The sequence below is a fragment of the Ascochyta rabiei genome, chromosome 15, assembly GCF_004011695.2.
Source record: "Ascochyta rabiei chromosome 15, complete sequence".
Lineage (NCBI taxonomy): Eukaryota > Fungi > Ascomycota > Dothideomycetes > Pleosporales > Didymellaceae > Ascochyta > Ascochyta rabiei.
Window position 1 is genome coordinate 371,809 of NC_082419.1, and position 23,969 is coordinate 395,777.

The window sequence follows — 23,969 nt, forward strand, 5'->3', positions numbered from 1 at the left end:
TTAGATCTTTGTCTATAATATATTAGAAATATATATAAAACACATTTATATCTACTATACCTAATTTCTCTCTTTACTACTCTAAATAACACCTAGCTAAGTAGTAAGATCTATTTTAACTACTTCTAGAGTATTATAAAGACTAAAGCTACTCTCTTTTCTTTTATTACTATTATAGTTGCTGTTACTTAGGGTAGAATTAAATATATATAAAAGGTCTGCTATACTACAAAAATATATTCTTAATAGAACTAAAATATATTTAATTAAGTTATTAAGTAACTCTTAGTAAAAACTTATTACTATACCTAATATAGCTGTACTAGACTATGCTATCTTTTAGAGATCCCTGCTAAAGCATGGTCGCCTGCCTATCTAGGTTTAGTTATAGTCCGCCCTCTAAATCTCATGGTCCGATGACCTGCTTCCTGGAAGCTCGGTCCGTCGCTCTTCGACCCTTCCTGTAGCCCTTACCACAATATTTACAGATCTCAGCTGCGTTATTTTCCATGTCCAGTAGACGCAAAAGTTGTGGTTGATGACAAGAAATTGAAGGGTCGTGAAATGACTGAGAATGTTTGATGATGGCTGCCAGTGCGTCTTATTGTCTGTCGGCGGCGCCGCAGTGCGCCTTACTTTCATTACCCCTATCAAGCCAAGCAATGCTGACGGTCGTCGGATCCTAGCCTGAACTACTGCCATGGCTGCTGAGGTGAGAAGCTGGGTGTCTTTTGTGGATTCGACTGAATCATCACCTCAATCACATGTAGGATCTGTATTTGCTATCATAAAAGACGTGAGGACTATTTCTGGTCTCGTCGTTGACTGTCAGAGACAGCGATCCAAGAGAAAGATTATTTCTTATCTTCTAGGGGTCCAGCATTGCCATTGCCCATCCAAGAAGTGATATCCCAAATACTTTCGTTTTCATGATGGAAACCTCGTACAGGGAAAACCCCGAGATGGCCCGTGCTTCCGAGCCCTTCCTTTTGCAGCCTGTGTTGTGAAGTACGTACCGACGTACATCAACTCATCTCAATCTATACAACCAATTCCACCTGAGAATCTCCTGCGACTACAGATCCACTAGTGTGCTTCGGGGGCAGCAAAGAACTCCTGGACTCGATTAGACACCCTCTCTTAGGGCAATTGTCTTTACTGAATGCTTCGACATCTGCGATCGTTGTTGAAGGCTACCCTCCGACTTGGATTACCTATTTTGGCTTTCATCTTGATCTTTCACTTTCTGGAGCCTCTCAACAAGCAAATGCCGCCATCACCGTCTCAGGAGGTTGCATCCACTCTGCTTGCAGAAAATGGTCTTGACCTACTGTCAATATCATTATTGCAGTCGCTCTGGGCTGGATACGGGCAGATATGTCACGTCACTGCAGCCGATGGATTGGCTCCAGATTTCTTAGCTTCCCTGCCGGGAAATCTGAGGGACCCGCTCGTGAAAGAACACAGGGCCAAAATCGAGAAGCTGCGCAAGTCTTCGAAATCATATGCTGCGGATTCGACACCCCAACATACGCACTCCTTCATTCTCAAATTGATCACACCGCCACCAACAAGAGCAGGAGATGAGGGCCACACCAGGAAGATCTTGAGCTACCAAGTTGAACAGTATTTTTACAGTCACTTAGCACCACAGCTGCCTGCGTCTGTGTTCGTCGCAAAGTGTCTGGCGAGCATCAACAAACACCACTCGGATGGTACTTCTACCACCGCTATGATCATGAGAGATTTGAAGCAAGAGTTTCCTGTGGCCGGCGAAAAGCGAGGGTCCTTATCACGCACCCAAGTCAAAGCTGCACTAGACTGGCTGTCTGGATTCCATGGCTTCTGGTGGCCTCGAGTAGGTGATCTTGATCGCACCAAATTGGTGCTCCCACCGCTAGAGGAAGTCATGCATGATGGCCAAGATGCATCGGGCAAGACTGTCTGGCTCAACGGAGGGTACACCTACCTGGCTACGCGACGGAAAGAATACGACGGCCTAGCAAACGACTACGAATCTGAGTGGAGAGAGGTATTGACAGAGCCGTCAGAAGGCCAGAGCCGTTCTATCTCGGAAATGGTCGCTGCGTTCCTCGCACCATCGGTGTCGGGACACGGTCCTATCGAACAGTACCAGACGTTGATTCACGGGGACGTCAAGTCAGAGAACCTCTTCACCAGTGAGTCGGGAGAGGAAGTAGCGTTCTACGATTTCCAGTACACTGGTCTTGGTCTTGGAGCATGCGATCTGGCGAAGCTATTCACTTGCTCTGTGCCACTCAGCATGCTAGTGATCGATGAACACGTCCCGCGCGCGTTGGAGATGCAAGATGGCGAGAAGCAACTGCTGGAAAGGTATTGGAAGAAGCTAAAAGACACAAGCAAGAAAGAATATGCGTGGGAGATCTTTGTGCAACACTGGGAGATTGCTCTGGTTGATTGGCTACGCTTCCAGGCGAGCTGGGGCTTTTGGGGTAACACTGAATGGTTGGAAGCGCGTGTGAGGAGCATTCTGATGGATAAGAAGTTGAAGACCGCGTTGCAGAGGTCGACTGGTAGGACGTAATCACGGAGTTGGGATGGGTCAGACAGCCGCAATGAGGGGTTGTGTGCCCCACTTACCCCTCAATTCAAGAATCACTCGTCCACAGGCTCACTGTATATATTACTGTATAGAAAGCGTTCTGACGTTGATGCTCAAAGTAAGCGATTAGATTTTCTAGTATATAAATATTATTATTTCATTATTCAGCACAAGCTTGGTTGAATGTATCGACTTGAAGATGCCCGTTTGGCTTAGTGGTACAGCGTCTCACTCGTATGCCTGCGAAATGAGAAGATCCTCGGTTCGATTCCGAGAATGGGCACTCTTTTTGCATCTTCGTAATATGTTGACATCGCTTTGCCTGAGACCAGCATGGTCCACGACTTCCATGGTGGTCTTTTTTTTTTTTTTTTGCGTGGCCAGCTCTCCAAACGCTTCATTTATACTAGGACAGTTCTAATACATCATGGAGTAGGTGATCATGAGCAAGCTTCTCGCCGTTATTTTTATCTATGTATTCACATTGTGATCTGTATGTGGCTATAGAAATCTATAGGAAACTAAGCTGGACCAAGTCCATCAAAGAAGACCTCACCCAGAAGAGTGTATAATACCTGCTGGCCAGCCCATTGTTCCTCTGCAGCACCCCTGATCCTCTCAGCAGGCAGCACAAAGCCGTAGTCGCCGGTGTCAGGAAGCTCAATGGTATAAGAGAAATCAGCTCCACCAATAGCATACAGATGGTCGGGGGCAGCTCCAGTGGTAGTATACAGGGTGGCACCACTGGGTCCGAAAGTGAAAGTCGTGCGTCTGTCAGAGCTGTCGCGGATCGTCTCGCTCAAGACTGAAGCGGTCTTAGTCCACTTGCCGAGTTCGGGAGCGTACCACTCTTCCTTGGATCCGAAAGGCGAGAGGATGTACTGTCCATAACTGTGCCAGTCGATATACAACTTAATTCCGACAGTGTCGCGCAACTTGCGTGCGTAGGCATCAAGGCCCTGGTTCTCGATTGTATCCGACGGCTTCTCACCCCTGTAGGCCTGCGCGCAGGCGTTCGTAGATGCGCCCAGCGAATTCGCATCCCAGCCGTACTCCCAGTTACGGTTGATGTCGGTGCCATAGCAGGTTTGGTTCTGACCTGGTGGGGGAGGTGTGCGAGTCTTACGCCAAAGTCGATCCTTCTCTTGCGAGTAGACGAAGCCATCTGGGTTGACGATGGGGAAGATGTGAAAGTCGTATTGGTTCAGGACTGACTGCGTGGTGTTTGTGGCGTTCTTGTGAGCGTTGATGAGCTGCAGAGTAAGATACTCCACGGTCTTGGAGGTAATCCACTCGCGCGCGTGCACATTGCCGTGGTAAAGCACCGCGGGCTTTCCAGGACCTGCGTCACCGTATAGATGAATTCCCTGAATTGTGCGGTTCTCGTACGATCGACCGGAAGAGACCAGCTTGGAGTTGTTCGGGAAGGCCGCTTGGAGATCGGCAATATATTGCAGGTGCTCGGCGTATGGTGAGTAGGCATCGTACCATGACAGGTCTTCGATATCACGTTTGCGATAGGCTTTTCGTTGGCCTTCCTTTTCTATCGAGTCTCCGAGATCCTTGTGCAGAGTGCGGTACTTCAGGCCAAGCGACTGGAGTTTCTCGAACTGATCTGCCGAGACGACAATATCGACGTGGGTATCGGTATCCTCCCACTGCTGGTAGGAGATAGTCGAGAGCTTCTTCTGCACCTCAGCTAGGTGGCCCAATGTGTTCACACGAAGAACCTGATAGCCAGCATAGGAAACGGCACCGCTGGACGCGGCAACAAGGCCTGCAGCAAGAGATGCCAAAAGCGAACGCACAACGAAAGTCTTCATGCTGCAGTGTAACTCAACGAGGTTGGATGGACAAACTTGACGACCAAGAATCGGCCACTTTTATATACTTCTGCAGTGCTTGACATATTCTGGTAAGCGTCTCAAGTTATGGTGACGGCGCCACGATTGCGTGCGATGTTGGCTTTGTGCGCATATGATCCTGCAAGAATACCTGGTGGCCCGTCTTTCGCGACGGAACGGTCTTGTCGTACAGATCAGATTAATGTCAGGTACCGTTCTTACCTTCCACTTTAGTGCTAGAGGTTGCATGGCATTTCTTGACATTACCCAAAACCGCAGTTTTCGTGATACTCCTCATTGATGACGATCTCGGCTGCAGTGAACTTTGTGCCTGGAAACCCTCTGCAAGCTGGGTTCACCTCAATTGATTACGTGGTGGACGGCAGGCCAAGGGGGTCCTGGTTGAGTGAACACAGGTGTGGCTGGATATTTTCGTCACGCTCAAACCACCAGACTTCCAACGACCGGGAAGACTGGGGAGGCTGGAAAGACCGTCGACGAAGAGCTCATTTGGCGATGGAAACTAAGAGACAGTGCGAGAAGGTAGGAAGACGCGTGAGCGTGCCAAGAAATATAAGTGGGTCCAAATGACGCCAACATCGTAGCGCTGAACTCTCCAGAGGTGGTCAATCGCCACGACTTTGCCTACTGCCTGTTTCAATGAGAGTGAAATTATTGGTAAGTTGAAAACGAAGCATTGAATGCGCACAGCTCGCGTCGACGCCCGACACCAGAACAATATAGTCTTGAAAAATGTGTAAGGACTCAGATCCAGTGACCCGGGACCGTAACGACATGAAGGAAAGAGGAGAATTGACTTCGACGGTTTCGCTCAATGGCTATTTGTGGCGGGTTTATTTGAGCCGTCCAGGAACCTCTATACCTCCTCGATCATCTGATCTATGACCGTGTATGCAGGTGGGGAATTCGCACTGTGAAGCAACGGGTGAAGCGGTCGGTCGTCAACAAACTCGTCGCTCAGGCCCATGCCATGGTTTCTGCTTGCGGCCCAGATGCACTTCAAGATCTTCTGTAGCAGGAAGGAGGCGAAGAATCCAGGAATGAAACCGACGATGAATTCGCAGTCAAGGCCGGTTTCGAGCTTGACATTCCCACAGTGATAGAGCCGCTTCTGCGCGTATGACAGTGGTCGTTGGTATGCTGACCGTGATGTATTGCGTATTTATTTCAACGAAAATGCAAGGTGGGGCGGCTAACTCGAAAACATCATCCGAGTTGATAGCCACTGGTTCAGTCAGCAGGATCGGCACCAGCAGATGAATGATAGAGCCGATATGTTGAAAAAGTAGGGACGACCATTTGACGTTTGGCAGCGGTCAGCGAAAGCAATTCCGAGCTTATATTGGCGACTTTGAAGATTACGACGACGAGAAGTTTAGATAGAGGGAAGAACAAGGGTTCCAGGCAAGTACCTCCTCCATTCTGTACGAGTGTGCGTAGCTGTGGTAGCTCGCAACCACGGCTGAATTTTTTCCAAAAAACAATAATATCGCAGCATTAAGGTATGGACCATGAATTTAATCACGATGCTCTGCTGCACCACAACAGAATTGCACACAAAGGTGCAATTTGAACAGTATGCATCTTGCTACGCTGTATATGGCGTACATCGAGAGACCTATGTTGACATGAAAGGCGACTTGGAAGATCATCATGAATACAAAGAACTGGAAATGCTTCTCAAAAGGGGGCTGCAGGTGCATCTTGAGCGATCTAACGGTCAAACGGCGTCGAAACAATTCGTAGACATGTGAAAGAAATGGATACCGCAGCTCAACATAGCTGGTTATCTAACAAAACGCAAGACCACTTGCACCATGCGTCAAAGGAAAGATTGTCAAGGACGAGAAAAGGGTCAAACCCCCAAGCGATTCACTGGTTCAACCAGTTGGACGTACCACTGAATTTACCGTACAGATCCTGCACAAATACATAAACCGCACCCTAGACTACGAGCACGTCGGACTCGTCGACGGTCTTGACGCCGCATTGGTTGGATTCGACTGTCCACAACCATTCACCACGCCCAAAAGCGTGTCATCGACCGCAGCATCATAAGCCGCGCCACAGTTGGCGTCGCTACTCGACGTCAGCGTCACCGAAGCGCCGAATTAAATGTGATCGACGTACCTAGCGCCACCAGACGCGTTATTGAACCACGAGCAGACATCGTGCGAAAAGCAGTCCTGCGTGTACGCGTTGCCCAGTGCTGTACCAGAGCAGCCTGCGCCACAGCGGCCGTTGCATGAATAACTGTTCTCTGTCAGTCTGAACCATGTCTGCAATAGGTAGGTGTATCGATGATTGAGGGTCGGGACGTACTCTCCGCCTGTAACGCTATTGGTACCAAAGTTGCTACCGACAGTGCCAGTCCAGCTACATGTTTTGCCTGCGCTGTTTTTCCATGTAGCGGTCGCTGTGGCACCGACTTTCAGGCACGTCACGGCGCGTTTCTCGAGGAGCGCGGTCGGGGAAGTGGATACAAGACCTGCGAGGGCGAGGGGTGCGAGGAGCGTGAGCTTCATTGTGGGTGATGGGTGTTTGAAGGCAGACGAGACGGTAGATTTCGGTTGGTGTATGGGCGTTGCGTCTTCGTATATGTGATGGCCCGGTCTTCTCTGTTTACTGACGTGTATTTCGGTCTTATATTAAATGGATCCCTTCTTCCGTCAAAGCCGAGGGTTTGCTACTCACGCAGCGAGCTTGCGACGGAACTGGATACCGTATAGAGCTCAAGCATACACCACAAAGTCGTTCAGTAGAACCAGTGTACCACGTGCATTCGCATTAGCCTTCTGCTAGTAAACAATCGACGTACACGCATAGTTTCGGGCATACTTTTCCACCAAGTTCTCCGTCTAGGTCGACCAGACACCTCAATCAAGCACCCGTTAGTACAGCGCAGTGTGGACTTAGTACAAGGGGGGTGCCTGAACGGGGCAGAAATACGAGCTACTTGCACTGAGAATCTAGTGATCTTTTACAAGAAGAAACCCCGGCTGTGGCAAATCGTACTTCCACTCCGTTCAGGCACCTCCCTTGCAGCTGGTGGTAACTTGTTACACGGCCCTTTTAGTATTCACCATGTGGTTGATCTGCCCGACGTGTAATTTACTGCAGGACGTATTTCCTAATTCGGGTCGTCACCAGCCTTGGCCCGTCCGCATACAGCAGTGACGTTGCAAGTCCGGGGTAACGACATGCAAGGGTTCGATGTTGCAATGCCGTTGCACCCCACATGTTCGGCGATTTGGAAGCTGTGTCATTTGTTTGTTGTGGACAACAGTGTTTCGATGGTAATGTATTGTCGATGATCAATCCCTGTAGACGTAACAGTCATCTTGCGCACTGAACATACATGGCCACGACATTGCAACTGACAGACACCGGTAGATGTTCGCTACAGTCAAGCTCGAATCTATTATAGTCTTCGGCGACACTCGTTATTAATTAGATACCGTTCAAAAACGCTCTTCCGAAGCCCGCTCCTGCACCAACTGATTGTTGTGGCGGTGCGCTCTCGTCAGCCGCAGTCTGAGCTGAGACGTTGGCAGCGGTGAAGTGTGGCGAGGCCTGGTTCATGAATTGCTCGGCGGAGAAAGTGTCAAAAATCTCGTCTTCTTCCCTGTCCTCTCGTTCTTGCTTTTTGACTTGCTCCCACTCCTCCCTCGTCTTGATGGGGCTTATCAGCGTGGTTGAGAACTCGATTTGACCTCTCAGCTCTGGTGTGCTATGTCTTGAGCCGTTCACAGCCAGCTGGTCAGCTGCAACGTTGCCTGGATTATTGGCGTGCCCCTTGATCCACTTGAAGTTTGTTTTCGCCTTGCATGCTTCCCTCTCACATACTCTGGATACGATGGGCTCTACAAGGTCCCTGTTTTCAACATCTTTCCCAGCCGAGTTTTTCCAACCATTTCTCAGCCACTTCGGAGACCACTCTGTGATGCACCGTATTGAGTAATATGAGTCGGTGCAGATCAAGATGTCCCGATCGATAGGAGCATGATCGAGTGCTCGGGCGATAGCAGTCAGTTCGGCACGCTGGTTCGTCTGTTTCGACCCCCGCAGTGGCTCAGAAACATTCCTACTTGTAAGGTCAGCTTGTGTTCAGCCGAAGTGACCAGAGACCATTCACCTCTTGTCGTTTGGGCCAAAGTAGACGCCAACACCAGCCACTGCTCCAGTTTGACCATTTCCCAGTGCGCTGCCGTCGGTGTAGACGACGACTTGTCCCGTGAAATCGCCAGTCGGTTGCTTCTTCATGGCCATCAGCTCGGACTCGGTCTTGTGTCTTATGGCACCACTCTCGAGATCTATCTTCAGTGTGCGGTCGAAGCCGTCTTCAGCTCCATCGGGCAATGGCCCCATCCCGGGCTCATACGTGACATTGTCATTAGGGATGCCCGCTGTTGCCTGTCCATTGTTCTTCTTGTGCTTCTTCAACACGTTTTCACTGGTTCTGCCATCCTGGTCGACTGCAGATGGTGCCTCAGACAGGTCACCTCGCAAGCTGATGGGTACGCTGTGATCTCGTCTGTGCTCGTTGACAAAGGTCTGGGCTTCTTCGCGTGTGGCAAAGCTTTGCTGGAGCCCACCACTGCAGCCCTTGATCTGCGCTTGTGTCGACGGCCAATCTGTGTATACGCCAGGAACGTGCCCGATGGCTACACCATAGAATTTTGCCTTTCCTGACTTGGCTGCAGACTTGTGTGCGCTTTTTACGAAAGCTTCTGCGTCGGTAAGTGAATCGAACTTTCTGTCTAATCTCGTCAGCACGCATGGCAACGGAGCGGAAGTGAATACAAATCCCACATTCGGCTTTTGTGCCTTTGGTCTGTGCCTCGCAGTCACGCCAGCTGTAGTATACGCCTGGCGTTTGACCAACCCTTACGGCGTAGAAAGTAGGCCCCGCACTCCTCTTTCGCTTTCCGCTCGATGTGTTTGACGTCACTGACTTTGCGTCGCCCATGTCGTCGTCGTTTGTTCCTTCGTCTTTTTCTTCTCCAGCAAGAAACTCGTCAAAGCGAGCTTCGGATATAGGGTCTGCGTGGGTAGATGATCGCCGGCAATGGCGTGGCCAACGCGGTCGTTCTGGGAGCAAGAAGAGTGTGGAACAGGTTTTGGTGGCGTGCGTATCTTTGACGCGCGATGGCCTGCCCAGTTCAGCTTTGTTGGCGAAAGAATTAGAAGGTCAACTTACAGGCCGGAGGTCCGCAACTGGCTGACTGGGCGCTGACCGGCAAACAGCCTAGAAAGCCGTTTCATGTACTACACAGGACGAAGGGTAAAAATGTGGCGTTGTGTCTTGGCCAGACCGACTCGCTGTCAACACCTCACGCTGGTTGTGGTAGGGGAGGGGAGGGCAGGTGCGACCCAGGGCAGCTTGGGAGGTTGAGCAGGGACCCCTGGCGAGTCGAGGTCTCTCTTGCCTGGCATAGCAAACATCAATCTCTGCCAACCTAGCTGTCAGATCGTAACATGTGTAGACCAGACAATGGCAGCAGTCGTCATGCACATTAGTAGACACGGCAGCCAATGTGACGTCCAAGAGGATCACTACAATAGCTCGACACGGGCGGGGCGAAATGTCGCGATCCGAGCCTCGGCGTTATGGCGTCCGAAACTAGAGATCTAGAGACTACTCGAGGTTCACATGAACTGGACTTCTCGTGCACATCATCATCTGCCAGAGTGGTCTGTTGACTGCAATACAAGCTGTGCACGGCCCCAGCCCAGTTCACACGACGGCCACGTTGTTGTCAGGCTCACTTCTGCAAACACGCTCAACACCCATCGCCATGTTTGAAGGCCGTCGTGTCGCTGACCGCTACCACTTGCGCCTTCACCGCGCACGCTCCGTCATTCTCACCCCGGCCGAGATGGTAGAGATTCGCGCAGCGCAGCGAACCTTTGAAGGAGCTTACATTCGTACTGCCATTGGACAGTTCTCGTTTGCACTCATCGTGCTCAAGATCTTCACGGCCGAGTTCTACTCGATCGGTGCGCTGTTCGCTGTGTATGGAGCAGGCATTCTGTTCATCAGCTTGTTCAGACGACAGCAAGGTGTGTGCACCATCGAAGCACAGGCGTGGGCGTGGAGCTGACAGACGACAGGCAACAGACAGTTCTTCTCTGAGCTGGGCGAGGATGGGCTCCATAGGAAGAAATTCAGAACGAGTGGGAATGTGGTGAGCGTGTTGACGGCGTTGAGTATGTCGGCGTACATCTGCTTGCTGGTGCTCACGCTGCGACTCGAGACTTGATCAGCCGCCATGCACTCACTATGATGACGAGGCGTGGTGTTTGCGCCTCACTCGTCAGGATGAAATGCTCGTGCGGAGGAAGGGTCAGCTTCCCGTCAACACACATTAAACGCCCAGGTCTTGGACAGGCACGCATTACTGACACGCCTCCAACCGGGCTTGCACAGCTGCACAGTGCAGCGTCTCGAACCATTTCAAGAGGCCGACGTGGTCGCGAAACGAGGCGCTAGATATGGGTAGCCCGGTGCCCTAGATGTCGAGCGACGCCTAAATAAGCACCGTGGCAGCGAGCGACAGAGGATTCGTCGTCTCGAGCGCGTGTGTGATCGATTGGAAGCTGACGTGGGGCGGCCGTGTCGAGCAGGACAGCTAGGCGGGACGTAACCCTCCCAACAGAGAACAGACAGCAGACGGACAGGGCAGCTGCTCACTTCTTTATCTGAGCTTGATAAGACAACATCGCGTTCGTCGCGCAGAACCTGCCCACCGTCAACGTGTTCCTGGAGGCTCAGCGTCCGCTCTCCACCAGTTTTTGGCGGCGGACCGTTTTCAACGCTCACTCTGGTGGATACTGCATTTCGCATTTCGCATTTCGCACTGAACCCTGCCTGGAAAACAGGACAGTCATCGGCCGTGGCTCCCTTTCGACACGAACTACACGGAGGTAAAAAAGGACGCGCATCGCCAGCCTGCCTTTCCGACTATCTCCGCGTGCGTTCGCCCCAGGTACTTCACCTTGTCCTCTCTTTCCTTCACACGCTGCCTCACGACTTCACCTGCGAGCCTTCTTGTGCCCGCGCCCGTCATACTTGACACTCGTGGTCCGCGCTCAGTTTGCAGGGTGACTAGCAGCGGAGCTTCCCGGTGCGGCATGGCCGAAATCACACTGCCAAGACAGCATGCAACGCAGCTACATCATCAGCGTCGACGCTCCTCGGTCTCCAGCAACCCAGCAATCTCGACTCGCCGCACCAGCCCGCACTCCATTCACGCTCGAAACGTTCTCATGAGCAGCCTCAGCCAGGACCAGCAACACGCGCCGTCCTCGACCCCAATCAACGGCAACGCCGACCAAGCCCCGCGCTCCACGCCCGCCCCGCCTACCATCCCCTCCGCAGGACCCCCAAAGAGCGTGCAGGCCATCAAGGAACTTGCCGCCCAGCGCGGAGAGCTCAAGCCCCCACCTGCCTCAACCAGCGGCGCTCACCATCACCACCACACCCATAACCATGCGACCACAAAGGATGGCGTCGGCGTCGCCCTGAGCGACACTCCCGCGCCGTCGCAGCCAGGAAGCCCCAAGGGGTCCGTCCCAGAAGATCAGTCTGCCGAAGCGCTGCGTACTAACAGACCCAGGGCCCTGACGAGGAACAGCAGCGCTGCCTCGACGCCCCGCATTCGCCCAACCACGCTCGACATCCCGGGCCTCACCAAGTCCAAGGTTTCGCCCGACGGCAAGATTGCCCAGCGGGATGTCGGCTCCAAGCTCGTCATCGTCATGGTCGGCCTGCCCGCGCGTGGCAAGTCGTACATCACCAAGAAGATGACAAGATACCTGAATTGGCTGCAGCACGACACGAAAATTTTCAACGTGGGAGAGAAGCGCCGTGTGGCGGCTAGCGGACACGGCTTTCGCCTGTCGCAGCAAAGCCTGGAGAGAGTTCCTTCTGGAGTCAGGAACGCGCTAGAGCAACACAAGGACTCGCTCCCTCAGATTGCTGCCAACATTCTCATCAACGGCGACACGGCAGCCGCGGATAACGGAGTCGTGACCCCACTGAACCTAAAGGATTCTCTCCGCGACCCAAACAACTCCGCCGCTGTCGAAGAAACAGATGTACCCCGCGTGCAAGTTACATCGCCTGGTCCTCAGGCGTCAACGCAGAAGAACGGCGAGACAAATGGCGATCAGCAAGGGAACGGAGAGGAGGGCATGGACCAATCGGCTGACTTCTTCGATCCTAATAATCAAAAGGCCGCCCAGATCCGAGAGCAGTGCGCTATGGAGACCCTGGACGACCTTCTCGATTATATTCTGAACGGCAACGGCTCTGTGGGCATCTTCGACGCGACAAACAGCACTCTCGGTCGAAGGAAGCAAATCATGGAGAAGATCCGTGCGCGAGCCGGTCCTGAGCTGAATGTTCTTTTCGTCGAGAGCGTGTGCCAGGACAAGAGCCTCCTCGAGTCGAATATGCGTCTGAAGCTGTCTGGACCCGACTACCAGGACAAAGACCCCTACGCCGCGCTCGAAGACTTCAAGAAGCGTGTTGCTATCTACGAGAAGGCCTATGTACCCATTGGCGACTACGAAGAAGAAAACAACATGCCCTATGTCAAAATGGTCGATGTAGGCCGCAAAATGATCTCGCACCAGATTAAAGGCTTCCTCGCTGGTCAAGCGGTCTACTATCTCCTCAACTTCAACCTCGCACCACGCATGATTTGGATTACACGACACGGCGAATCTCTTGACAACGTCGCCGGCAAAATTGGCGGCGATAGCGACCTTTCCGAAAATGGGCGCAAATACTCAAAGGCAATGACACGCTTCATTGACAAGCAACGTGCCGAATGGGCCATTCGTCAAGCTGACAAAATGGCAAATACCCACTTCCCTCCCGTTCCGGGCGACCACACTCCACCCAACCCGTACTTCAGTAGCGATTTCGAACACAACAATTTCTGCGTCTGGACATCCATGTTGAAGCGTAGTGTCCAATCGGGACAGTACTTTTGCGACGAGGAATTCGAAGTCAAACAGATGCGCATGCTTGACGAGCTCAATGCGGGTATCATGGAAGGCCTCACCTACGACGAAATCCGTACCAAGCACGCAGACGAATATCTTCGCCGACGCCGCGACAAACTCGCTTATCGCTACCCTGGCCCTGGTGGCGAGGGTTATCTCGACGTCATCAACCGCATTCGCCCCGTCATCGTGGAGTTGGAGCGCATGCAAGACCACTGCCTCTTGATCACGCACCGCTCAGTGGCTAGAGTTCTCTTGGCATACTTCCAAGGGTTGAACAGGGAGGACGTGGCGGATCTAGATTGTCCATTGGGCATGCTTTATCAGCTTGAGCCCAAACCGTACGGTGTCGAGTTCAAGGCGTGGATGTACAAGCCTGAAAAGGACGACTTTGACTATCTGCCCATGTACAAACTGAGGAGGGCAACGACCAATCCGCAGCTCAACTAGGGGTGGTTCTTGCCGGAATGAGTTGGATGAGATGAGAAACGGTGTTTCGATGGGTGTATTACTATGACCTGGGTCCTTTGTGGCGGGCTTACGGGTTTCCCTGCGTGCTCGCGGCAGCATTCTTCCTCATGTCTCTAATGCTCCTTTATCATGTCTGAATGTTTTTGATGAAGTTTGATGCATCTGTCGGCGTATATACTATTGGGCCGGCTGAGACTAGTTTTCCCTTCTCCTACGGCCTATGCATCTTTCACTTGCGGCCTTTTTTTTTTTTTTTTTTTTGCATTTTTTTTGGCATTTTTGCATTTTTGCATTTTCGCATTTTTGTGCATATCTAGACGAACAGACCATCTTCTATATTTTCCTGTCTGCTCTCTCTGCTGCTTATGAGCGGTTGTGATGCGCTTTTGCTTGGGTCCAGGCTGCATGTTGACCATACCTTTTTTTGCTTCTCTCTGTTCCTTGCTGTTTCGATTACACGCTTTGCGCAGGAACGGACCGACAGACACCTATTCGCTTGGACCCGCATGCATGTTTATACCGTTTTAAGGTCTCCCTCGATATACCATGGTGTCAGACATATGCGAGTAACGGCGTCTAGGTATACTGTGTATGTACGGGCCGATAATGCAACAACGCTTGACATCTGGCTAAGCCAACAAGGGAGTCTTGGCCGCTGCACAGTCCTTGTTGCTTCCGTGATTTCAGGGAGAGTTAAATACAAGGGGTTTGGCCTGTCGCTACTGCGTGACATACCTTCACTATGCCTGTTACCGTAGCAGGGAGATGGTAGATCGATACCCTACTTGTTCAGGATCGTCCGTATCCTTATCAAGAATGGCAGTAAGGTCTGATACAGCCTCACAGACACTTGATTATGCCAAGCACCTGTATATTCAGACCCGCTCAATCGTCCATATGCAGTCTTAATATCTCCACTCTTCCAGTCCAGCATGGGCGGCCGTTCGTATCTACGAGTGGGGTGCCTGAGCAAGTGGAAATACGAGCTGCTTGCAATAAGCATCTACTGTGGTATGTCCCCTACTATAGTCTCCGGCGAAAGTAGAGTCCCATGGCCAGTGTAACGTGGAGAAAAAGCAGAGGCTTGGCAAGTCCGACTTCCAAGGTATTCTTTGGCTTTTTACTTTGTCATCTGCAATGGCGTCCGTGCGCGCTCGCTATAAACCATCGCACTGGCCATGGGACTCCACTTTCGCCGGACACCACAGTAAGTTTTGTTAGTATAGCGCCGGAACAGGGATGCTCAGCTATATCATATAGCTTAATACTGTCATTCTTTACATACAAAAGCTAGTACTTAGTGTGACCTCCCTAAGTGTTAATCACTGCCTGGCAAGTAACTGCATAGGCAACCTGTCTTAGAATACCAAGTAGGGTAGCAATCTCTACTGTGGTTACCGGCGAAAGTATTGTAGGTGGAGACCAGCGACAGGGGTCAAGGCCGAGATTACGAAGCGTATTGCTCACGATACTCGCCAATCGGACTAGCTTCGCAAGCTGACTGTGCATCCGTCTATCCAATCTTGAACTGTTAAAGTTGCATTACGACAACTAAACTTTCAACCACACCGAGCCCACCTACAATACTTTCGCCGGTAGCCACAGTAAGTAGGTATGCCTTGCTAGTTTAAGAGTCTGGACCTGGAGGCGTTGGTCCCGAGTAAGGTGCTTACTGCGGTAGGGAGGGGTAGATAGCTGGGTAGGAGAGGGAGAGGGTCGTGGCATTTTGATAAGAACACGCTGAGTGTAAATTAACAGATCAGCATTGTATTATATACAGAGCTAGGTGGGATTCGGTGACATGTAGTCAATAGGGCCATTCAGCAATCTTCGGAAAAACCCCTGTCGTACTAACAAAACTTTAGGGACTACAGTAGTGCTCGTTTACATGAAGGACCCCAGCTGCGGCAAATCGTACTTCACTCCGCCCAGGCACTCTCCTTGTACAACGGACTACGTACAATCTACACAAACACATCGGTCGCAATTTTGCCGTGTGACGTAGGCAAAACCAGGTATAGTAGCCAACCTGTTCTCTTGTATTGGCTCAAGATCCCAGTGATTCCCTTGTCGCAAAATTAGAGTCTATAGAGTTCATTCTCCTATCGCACGTTGTGGACGACGGAACCCCACCGACTCGTTGCCACACCTCTGACGCAGGAACGAAAGCTAGCATCAAGGGGCAATGTGCAGAGAGATGAAGGTGAACTTGCACGAAGGATCTGGTGGCGTGCAGCAATTCGGGCCGAGTCCGTCTGCTCGGACGGCGGATCCCTTCCCCACCTCCCGAAGCCAGGTGCATCTGCAGCCAGCCGCGGCTGTGTTCCTGTTCGCTGCACACGCGGAGCAACACGAGGGTCAGCCGCGTCTTGCGTTCAACAAAACGCTGCTATCTCGACACTACGACGTGGCAGGGTCTCAGCTTCGCCGGTGCCGCTTAGTTTGCGACCCATCGCCGCTACAAGATCTTTGTCAAGAAGACAGCGACTGTCTATTATTAGTGAGACGTGTACGAGATGAGGCTTTACAATGCCAACACTCTACCTTTTGCAAGCCCCAACACTGCCAGGGTGAGCTCCCCCCCTAGGCGTCTGGGTGAATAGCTGAACAAAGTTGTCAGCCCATAATCAGAAGCAATATTCGCGCATGTAGAGCTAGTATAGCACCTCCGAGTGATTGCACAGCACGATTGCAAACAGCACATGCCAATGCAAAGCTCTCCAGATTAGTGGAATCAACTCATCCTGCTCCACTGGTTCATGCGGAGCTGAGACTACTTACATCAAACATGTTCTCCTAAGGACCTTGGCCTGTGACACGTTTGGTACGCACCAGATCACAACTCCCGAGGACCGATGATTGAGTGGCGCAACTTGGTAGCGCCACGCAATGAAGTCCCCTACATGAAATCCGCCCTCCCTTGCATGCCGCGTAATGAGTGAGGAGTATGCCCTTGAGGTCGCGCTTCATCTACCGAATAAGTCCCTTTCACGTTTTAGTCGTTGTTAGGCGAAGATTCGGGAAAATTGCTTCCGTTTGCGGCGTGATTTCATGCAGTGACTCTCGTTAACCGCTCGTTCCTACCTATTGCTCACAAGCGTGCACGACTAGGGTGTTCGGAACGATCGACTGATCCGCAGAGCGTACATCTGCGCGGTCCTTTCTCCTCTTCGAGACCTCGTCCGCAATCAGCCCTGAAACCTATTTATCAAAGACTGAGCAGCTTGCCTACACGACATTGTTCCGCAGAACCTCCGTGGTTTCTCCTATCTTCACGTCTTCCAGAAGACGGAGTTTGACCGTCTCATGCTGATTAGCCATGGACCAACTTACACCTGAGGAGCTGGCCAGTCTGGCTGCAGATGATCGAGGGCCTGTCTGCAGAGATGTCGTCATTGCATTCACAGTCATGTCGTTCGTCTCAGTCTGTCTTCGGCTGTTTGTGCGGGTCAGGTATCAGAGGACTGGGTGGGAAGACTGGACGATAGTTTTGTCCACGGTAAGCGAGATGACTTGGCCGCCAGGTACATCCGCTGATGTACTGCTACAGATTGCATCCATAGGAATAGCTGTGTGCCAGGTGCTTCGTAAGTCCTCGAAGCCCTTCCGACTCCTAAGAATGTACGACTGACGCTACAAAGAGGTCGGAGCTGGAAGCGGAAAGCACGCAGTACTAGTGCCTTATCCCGAGGGGTTGTCGAACATTATGAAAGTATGTCGCAACCAGTGCGCTTTAAGACCTTACTGACAGCATCAAGTATCTCTTTTACAGCATCATTGCCTACAACATCAGCCTCACCATCACTAAGATATCTATCTTGTTGCAGTACCACCGCATCTTCACAATACACAAGATGCGCATACCCGTATATGCTGCATTGGCAATGACCAGTGTGTGGGGGCTGACGCTGCTGTTCACCTCCATATTTTCCTGCATTCCAGTGGAAGCCTTCTGGGAGGTGACAGAGCAAGGAAATGCGAAATGTGTCGACATCATGGCGTAAGTTTCTTTCTCGTTAGCGCGGAGGGGAGATGAACCGAACGTCTGAAGGACACCGGCTGCACACACTCCTCACAAGTGTGCTTACCTTGCTGACACATTCGGCAGGCTATGGTACACAAATGCCTCGGTCAACATCGTGACAGATATTCTAGTCGCCGCCATTCCTATACCGGGTATATGGGGATTACACATACCTAAACGCCAGAAGATTGCTCTTCTCGGCATTCTCACCATAGGCTGGTTCATTTGCATCGTCTCGGTCCTACGGCTCTGGAACGTGAGCGTGTTGGGTCAACACAGGGACGACATAACCTACTACAGCGCTCCAACGGCATATTGGAGTGCGATTGAAGCCAACCTCGCCATCGTATGCGCATCCCTCCCGGCCCTCAAGCCCTTGGTCGTCAGCATCGTTCCCGTCTTCGGCACTCGAAAGAGTAGTGGGCAAGGCTCAAACGCGGCGAGCGGGAACAACCACAGGCTGCGCAAGCTGATGAGTAGAGATACACTGAAGCACAGCGGCGACAAGGAGCAGTTGACGGGTGTGTCAAGCGCTAGCTGTGGACATTCATTCGCGTCGAGTCCGTCAGAAAGTGGGCAGAGTAGGAAGAACATCTACGTAACCAAACACTTTGAACAGCATGTTGAGGACATCAAAGGACCAGGGAATTGCGATAGCCAGAAGGAGGTAACGGCAGCCGAGATCCTAGCACGTGGAGATGTGTAAAATCACGGCAAGGTACAGACGAGGTACACAATCACCATTGTTCACCCTGAAAGCACTCGCTTGCGTTTTGATGTCGTTCTCGTTCAAAGGTTAAATCCGCTATCCAGAAGGCGTAAATGGGTACGCTAGAGCGACCAATAGGCACTCTCACTGCGATGACGTAACGAGCCAAGTCCTGTTGATCTGTGTAATGCAGTCGACCCGCGTAGATCCGTGCACCTGCCATCTGGCGGATGTTGAGCGGACGATCAAACCAAAGAAGCCGGCCTGTCACTCACTTTCTGTAGTGGAGAGACGCCGAACGGTCCAACCTCATATCAACCTTAACCCAGCCTCAACTTCTCTCCGAACTTCCTCGGACGTCGCGCTTGGCTGTGTCGGTGTGACAGAGCGGTGCTTACTCATGATGCGTTGGATACCGTGGTGTTGCACATGCAGACCTGCATATCGTGTTCACGCCTTGGTCAACGAAAACGATTCGCGCTTGTGCAATGCTGATTATGATGGGTGCTTCTCCATGGTCGGACTGAGCAGCGCTGTACTGCACGTGTGCCGTAGCTACGCAAGCGTACCTCGACAGGACCCTGATGACGAAAATACCTGGGGATCCGAACCGAAGTTCAGGTATATAAGCACATGCATGGCCGTACGCAGATGTTCTAACCGTCCTGCTCAAGATGACTTCATTGCGCCGGGTCTTTGCTACTGCAGCACTCTGCGTGCTTGGTGGACAGACTGTTCTGGCAGCGCCGCTCTCGAGTGCGCACGACCTGGCAGTTGACTTGGGCTATGGCGTCTACCAAGGCGCTCACAACTCCACCACGCAGCTCAATGTCTGGAAAGGGTGCGTAAATCTCAGAGACATACAGAGCAGGGTTCCCCACACCGCGATCTAGTACGCTGACGGTCTGTGTAGTATCCGTTACGCCGCTCCTCCAACAGCAGATCTCCGCTGGCAAGCTCCAGCTGCACCGGCGGTCTCTCAAAACGGCACTGTGAATGCGACTGTTTTCGCGCCGGGATGTCATCAAGCAAAACCATCACCGTTCCTCAGCGCCCCTTCACCTTCCGGCAGTGAGGACTGCCTGTTTCTCAACGTCTATGCACCCGACTATGAGGAGGGAAAGAATCTGCCCGTGCTTGTCTGGTAAGTCTTGCTCTGGTCGTGAAGCGGCGTGCACTGACATAGGCCAGGATCCACGGAGGTGGCTATGGTGCTGGTAACGGGCGGCAGGACATGAGTGAGATTATCAATGCGAACTCGAATAGCTTTGTTGCTGTTTCCATTCAGTACCGGGTAAGACATCAGAAACACAGCTCAAGAAACAAAGTTGACGCTCTACAAGCTTGGAGCGTTTGGATTCCTTTCTTCGGTGGAGGTGGAACAGAACGGTGTCGTCAATGCCGGCATCCTTGACATGGCTTTTGCTTTGCGTTGGGTGCAAGACCACATCGGTCAGTTTGGAGGAGACGCTTCGAGAGTCACCATCTCGGGCGAAAGTGCCGGTGCTGGCGGAGTGATGCTGCTCGGCATCGCGCAGAACGGTACGCTGGGAACGTCTCTCTTCAGTGGTGTATGTGGATTGTTTCGCCATTCTTGCGATCGTTCTAACAGCATACCAGATCGTGGCTGCTTCTCCCTACCTCCCACCGCAGTATAACTTCGATGCTTCGATACCAACGCAGAAGTACCAGAGCTTTGCTTCCCGCGCCGGCTGTGCCAATTCGACAGAGACGCTCGCCTGTCTTCGATCCAAGGACTCCACGACATTGCAAGCGGCCAACTCAGCCGAGAACAGCGCCAACTTCTACGGCAACTGGGCCTTCCTGCCCGTCACGGAGCCAGAAACCGGCTTCATCAGCACGCTCCCCAGCGCGTCTCTAGCCGCCCAACGCGTCAACGGCCAGCACGTCCTCGTCGGCAACAACGCAAACGAAGGCGCGCTCTTCGTGCCGCCCACCATCAACAGCACCGCAGCACTGCAGACCTGGCTCCAAGACGCCTACCCCTCCCTCTCAGCGACGGATCTCGAGCAGATCCTCACCGCCTACCCAGCATCGAATGCGACCAGCACCTCCAAACACGCAACTTCTGGCCTCGGTCCCGCAACCGCCCTCGACGTCAGCCAACTCGCCACCGGCCCCCAGCAACGCGCAAACAACATCTACGGCGAAGCCACTTTTGTCTGCCCATCCTACTTCCTCAGCGACGCCTTCGCGACCCACACCCGCACCGCCCACCACTACCAGTACTCGGTGCCCGGGGCGCTGCACGGCAGCGACGTCCCGGCGTACTTTGGCCCCGCCACGCCGAACCAGCCGCCGTTGTGGACCCAGGTCGTCAGGCACATCTGGGGCGGCTTTGTGCAGCGCGCGGCCCCGGCGAGCGCCGCTGGCCTGGGGAACTTGACGTGGCCCGCGTGGGTCCCCGACGGGGAGAGTCGGATGCTGGATTTGAACACTACGGGGGGCGTGCCGTATGTTGAGCCGTTGATTTTTGGTGTGAATGTCACGCAGTTTAGGGAGCCGGGGGTGGAGAATGTGTTTCGGGTTGTGGACGCGTTGAGTTGGGAGGGCGGGAGGGGGCGGAGGTGTGCGTTTTGGAGGGACATTGCGGGGAGGGTGCCGATGTAAGGGGGGTGGAATCGTAGGGACGTGGGAGGCGAGGATGGATGAGATGAGTGTGAAAGCGTAGGATTGAAGAGGATGTCTAGTCCTTTATGATCAGGATGGTATCAAGATGGACTGACACCGCGCGCAACCATGTCCAGACGATACACTACTGCCTATGTAGCCCCCGAGATGGCCGCAGAAGTATCAGCATCGCCCGTCTTCTCCTTGTTCGCCGGCTCGCCCTTCTCCTCAGGCTTCGTCGCCGACTGCGCGAACGACTGCACAAAGTCGGCAATGATATCGTCGATGTGCTCCGTACCGACCGAGATACGGATGAGGTCCTGTTCACGACATCAGCACAGCGCGAACAACAGCAGAAACAAAGCAAGCGTACCGCAGTAACACCCGACGCCTCCTTCTCCTTATCGTCCAACTGCTCGTGCGTCGTCGTCCACGGGTGGATAGCCAGTGTCTTGGAGTCACCCACATTCGCAACATTAGAAATCAGCTTGAAGTGATCCACCACCTGGCTCCCCGCGGCCTCCCCCCCTTTGACGCCAAACGACAGCACGCCTCCGAAGCCGCGGGGGAGGTACTTCTTAGCGAGCTCGTGGGACGGGTGGCTCGCAAGGCCCGGGTACGAGACCCAGCTCACGTTATCGTTGGTTTCGAGCCAGTGGGCGAGGCGCAAGGCGTTGGAAGCGTGGCGCTCGCAGCGCAAACTCAGCGTCTCGACGCCGAGGAGCAGTTGCTGCGCCGCAAACGGATTCAGGGCTGCGCCGAGATCGCGCTGGATCTCGACGCGCGCGCGGATGATGAAGGCGATTGCGCCGAACGTGTCCCAGAACCTCAGGCCGTGGTAGCCCTCGGACGGGTCGTTGAACTGCGGGAATCGCGAGGCGTGCTTGCCCCAGTCGAATCGCCCGCTGTCGACGATCACGCCCCCAATCGTCGTTCCGTGGCCGCCGATCCATTTCGTTGCGGAGTGCACCACGATGTCGACGCCGTGGTCGAGGGGGCGCACGAAGAAACCGCCGGCGCCAAAGGTGTTGTCTACGATGACAGGGACGCCAGCTTCGTGTGCGACTTTGACAATGGCCTCGAAGTCGGGGACGTTGTACTTGGGATTACCAATGGACTCGAGGTAGATGGCCTTTGTCTTATCGTCGATGGCAGCCTTGAAGTCCTCGGGCCTGTCGCCGTTGACAAACTTGGTCTGGATGCCCAGGCGCGGGAGGAAGACTTTGAACTGGTTGTACGTGCCACCGTAGAGGTTGGTGGTGGAGATGATGTTGTCGCCTGCGTGGGCTAGCGCGTTGATGGCGATGAACTGGGCCGCCTGGCCAGAGGAAGTAGCGAGCGCTGCCACACCGCCCTCGAGTGCAGCGATCCGCTGCTCGAACGTGGCAACCGTGGGGTTGCCGATTCTGCTGTATATGTTGCCGAACTCCTTGAGGCCGAACAGCCTTGCGGCGTGGGCAGAGTCATTGAACGTGAAAGACTGCTGGAGTTAGTTTGGTCTGGCCCACGCCGGGTCTGAGGCTCAGCAGCATACGGTAGTCGCGTATATTGGCACGGCGCGTGAATTCGTTGCCGAGTCGGGGGTCTGACCTAGAGCCGTTGTTAGCAGCGATGCGCTTCAAGGGCTGGAGAAGCATGCCGGCGTGCAATTGCAGCGTCTCAAAGTTCTTGGAGAGCTCCTCAGCCATGACGAGCGATCAGTACAGCGAAAGGAGCAAACGCGGGGAATAGGTAGAGTGGGAGGAGGTCGAAGGAATTGCACGAGAGCGGTCCTCAGTCACGTAATGCACTGTACGAGTCCCACCAGTTCTGAAGCTCGCTGTCAGACCTCGTGGGATGGCTGCGAGATTTATACAGCTCCACCTCATCCCGCCCACGCGTCGGCCGCAGGGAGCCCACAAGCCCGCCGTGGTGCCTTGGTTCGTTCCTGCTAACCCGATTGTCGCACACCCAGCAAAGGATTGCTGTCAGACTGGCCGTCTGGAGGCACGACTGCAGCGTAGCCGATCGCGTCATCTAGGGAGGGGTAGCTCACCCCGCGCTGTGTAAACAAACGGACTAGGTGACGACCAGGGTCTGGCCGACGCCGGCTCAGATTCCTACACATTGTTAGTGTGTCTATGCAGATATCGGACACGGCCGTCACGAGAAAGATTTGCGTTTCAGCAACACACGAGGACGCTGATGGGAACGAGTCATTTCCGAGAAAGATTTGTATTTCGGCAACACAGAAAAGGACGCTGGTGGGAACGATTCATTTCTTTTGAGCGCGTCTAAAGCTGACATGCCCATGTGTACCGAGGCACAAACGTGCATCATGAGCGACATGGCAGCAGACAAGACCATGTGTACTGAAATACAAACGTGCATCATGAGCGACATGGCAGCAGACAAGACCATGTCCAATCCCTCCATCTCTTTCACCAAGTGTTGCAGACAGCCGCCCCGGTCCTCGCAAAAATCTACCGACATGGGACGGGGACTGATGACAACAATGCAAGCATCATGTGGTAGTGTACGACTTGGCTCGTACGCGGACCTCAATTCACACCACCATCAACAAAAGACAAAGAAGAGCGGTGCATTAGGAAGAGCGGCAGGTGGCCGTTGCAGAGAGCGTGTGTACGTGAGGCAGCATGGTGCAGACATGAGCTCAACCATCATCCAAAA

At 53.0% G+C, this 23,969-nt stretch overlaps 9 protein-coding genes and 1 non-coding gene across 10 annotated transcripts, besides 8 other annotated features; 6 read left to right on the forward strand and 4 right to left on the reverse strand.

Annotated features, from left to right (window-relative positions):
- Positions 1-59: part of a tandem repeat that runs on past the window's edge.
- Positions 1-430: part of a dispersed repeat that runs on past the window's edge.
- Positions 301-336: a tandem repeat.
- Positions 431-1,162: 732 nt separating the features above from the next.
- EKO05_0008573 (uncharacterized protein) lies at positions 1,163-2,566 on the forward strand (the record flags this gene model as incomplete). Its single annotated transcript, XM_038946571.1, has 1 exon — positions 1,163-2,566. One exon carries the CDS (start codon positions 1,163-1,165, stop codon positions 2,564-2,566), a length of 1,404 nt encoding a protein of 467 aa, XP_038796113.1.
- Positions 2,567-2,785: 219 nt separating this feature from the next.
- EKO05_15t1 lies at positions 2,786-2,867 on the forward strand. Its single transcript has one exon. It is a non-coding gene; the product is annotated as a tRNA-Thr (tRNA).
- Positions 2,868-3,105: 238 nt separating this feature from the next.
- On the reverse strand, positions 3,106-4,407 carry EKO05_0008574 (uncharacterized protein; the record flags this gene model as incomplete). Its single annotated transcript, XM_038946572.1, has 1 exon — positions 3,106-4,407. The coding sequence occupies one exon, from the start codon at positions 4,405-4,407 to the stop codon at positions 3,106-3,108; it is 1,302 nt and encodes a 433-aa protein (XP_038796114.1).
- Positions 4,408-6,398: 1,991 nt separating this feature from the next.
- On the reverse strand, positions 6,399-6,974 carry EKO05_0008575 (uncharacterized protein; the record flags this gene model as incomplete). The annotated part of the gene is made up of 3 exons (XM_038941781.1): positions 6,399-6,528; positions 6,580-6,702; positions 6,772-6,974. The coding sequence occupies 3 exons, from the start codon at positions 6,972-6,974 to the stop codon at positions 6,399-6,401; spliced, it is 456 nt and encodes a 151-aa protein (XP_038796115.1).
- A 925-nt stretch (positions 6,975-7,899) lies between these two features.
- Positions 7,900-9,418, reverse strand: EKO05_0008576 (Ribonuclease H; the record flags this gene model as incomplete). Its single annotated transcript, XM_038941783.2, has 3 exons — positions 7,900-8,533; positions 8,585-9,209; positions 9,262-9,418. The coding sequence occupies 3 exons, from the start codon at positions 9,416-9,418 to the stop codon at positions 7,900-7,902; spliced, it is 1,416 nt and encodes a 471-aa protein (XP_038796116.2).
- An 829-nt stretch (positions 9,419-10,247) lies between these two features.
- EKO05_0008577 (uncharacterized protein) lies at positions 10,248-10,712 on the forward strand (the record flags this gene model as incomplete). The annotated part of the gene is made up of 2 exons (XM_038941651.1): positions 10,248-10,512; positions 10,564-10,712. The coding sequence occupies 2 exons, from the start codon at positions 10,248-10,250 to the stop codon at positions 10,710-10,712; spliced, it is 414 nt and encodes a 137-aa protein (XP_038796117.1).
- Positions 10,713-11,583: 871 nt separating this feature from the next.
- Positions 11,584-13,914, forward strand: EKO05_0008578 (6-phosphofructo-2-kinase; the record flags this gene model as incomplete). The annotated part of the gene is made up of 1 exon (XM_038946573.1): positions 11,584-13,914. One exon carries the CDS (start codon positions 11,584-11,586, stop codon positions 13,912-13,914), a length of 2,331 nt encoding a protein of 776 aa, XP_038796118.1.
- Positions 13,915-14,176: 262 nt separating this feature from the next.
- Positions 14,177-14,196: a tandem repeat.
- Positions 14,197-14,202: 6 nt separating this feature from the next.
- Positions 14,203-14,241: a tandem repeat.
- Positions 14,242-14,958: 717 nt separating this feature from the next.
- Positions 14,959-15,145: a dispersed repeat.
- A 397-nt stretch (positions 15,146-15,542) lies between these two features.
- Positions 15,543-15,638: a mobile genetic element.
- A 32-nt stretch (positions 15,639-15,670) lies between these two features.
- Positions 15,671-15,757: a dispersed repeat.
- Positions 15,758-17,254: 1,497 nt separating this feature from the next.
- On the forward strand, positions 17,255-18,665 carry EKO05_0008579 (uncharacterized protein; the record flags this gene model as incomplete). Its single annotated transcript, XM_038941663.1, has 5 exons — positions 17,255-17,434; positions 17,486-17,522; positions 17,577-17,647; positions 17,694-17,935; positions 18,044-18,665. 5 exons carry the CDS (start codon positions 17,255-17,257, stop codon positions 18,663-18,665), a joined length of 1,152 nt encoding a protein of 383 aa, XP_038796119.1.
- A 677-nt stretch (positions 18,666-19,342) lies between these two features.
- EKO05_0008580 (uncharacterized protein) lies at positions 19,343-21,299 on the forward strand (the record flags this gene model as incomplete). The annotated part of the gene is made up of 5 exons (XM_038941685.1): positions 19,343-19,509; positions 19,582-19,812; positions 19,860-19,962; positions 20,012-20,239; positions 20,289-21,299. 5 exons carry the CDS (start codon positions 19,343-19,345, stop codon positions 21,297-21,299), a joined length of 1,740 nt encoding a protein of 579 aa, XP_038796120.1.
- Positions 21,300-21,451: 152 nt separating this feature from the next.
- On the reverse strand, positions 21,452-22,987 carry EKO05_0008581 (Adenosylmethionine cyclotransferase; the record flags this gene model as incomplete). Its single annotated transcript, XM_059637332.1, has 4 exons — positions 21,452-21,619; positions 21,673-22,779; positions 22,834-22,889; positions 22,939-22,987. 4 exons carry the CDS (start codon positions 22,985-22,987, stop codon positions 21,452-21,454), a joined length of 1,380 nt encoding a protein of 459 aa, XP_059493315.1.
- Positions 22,988-23,969: the final 982 nt, after the last annotated feature.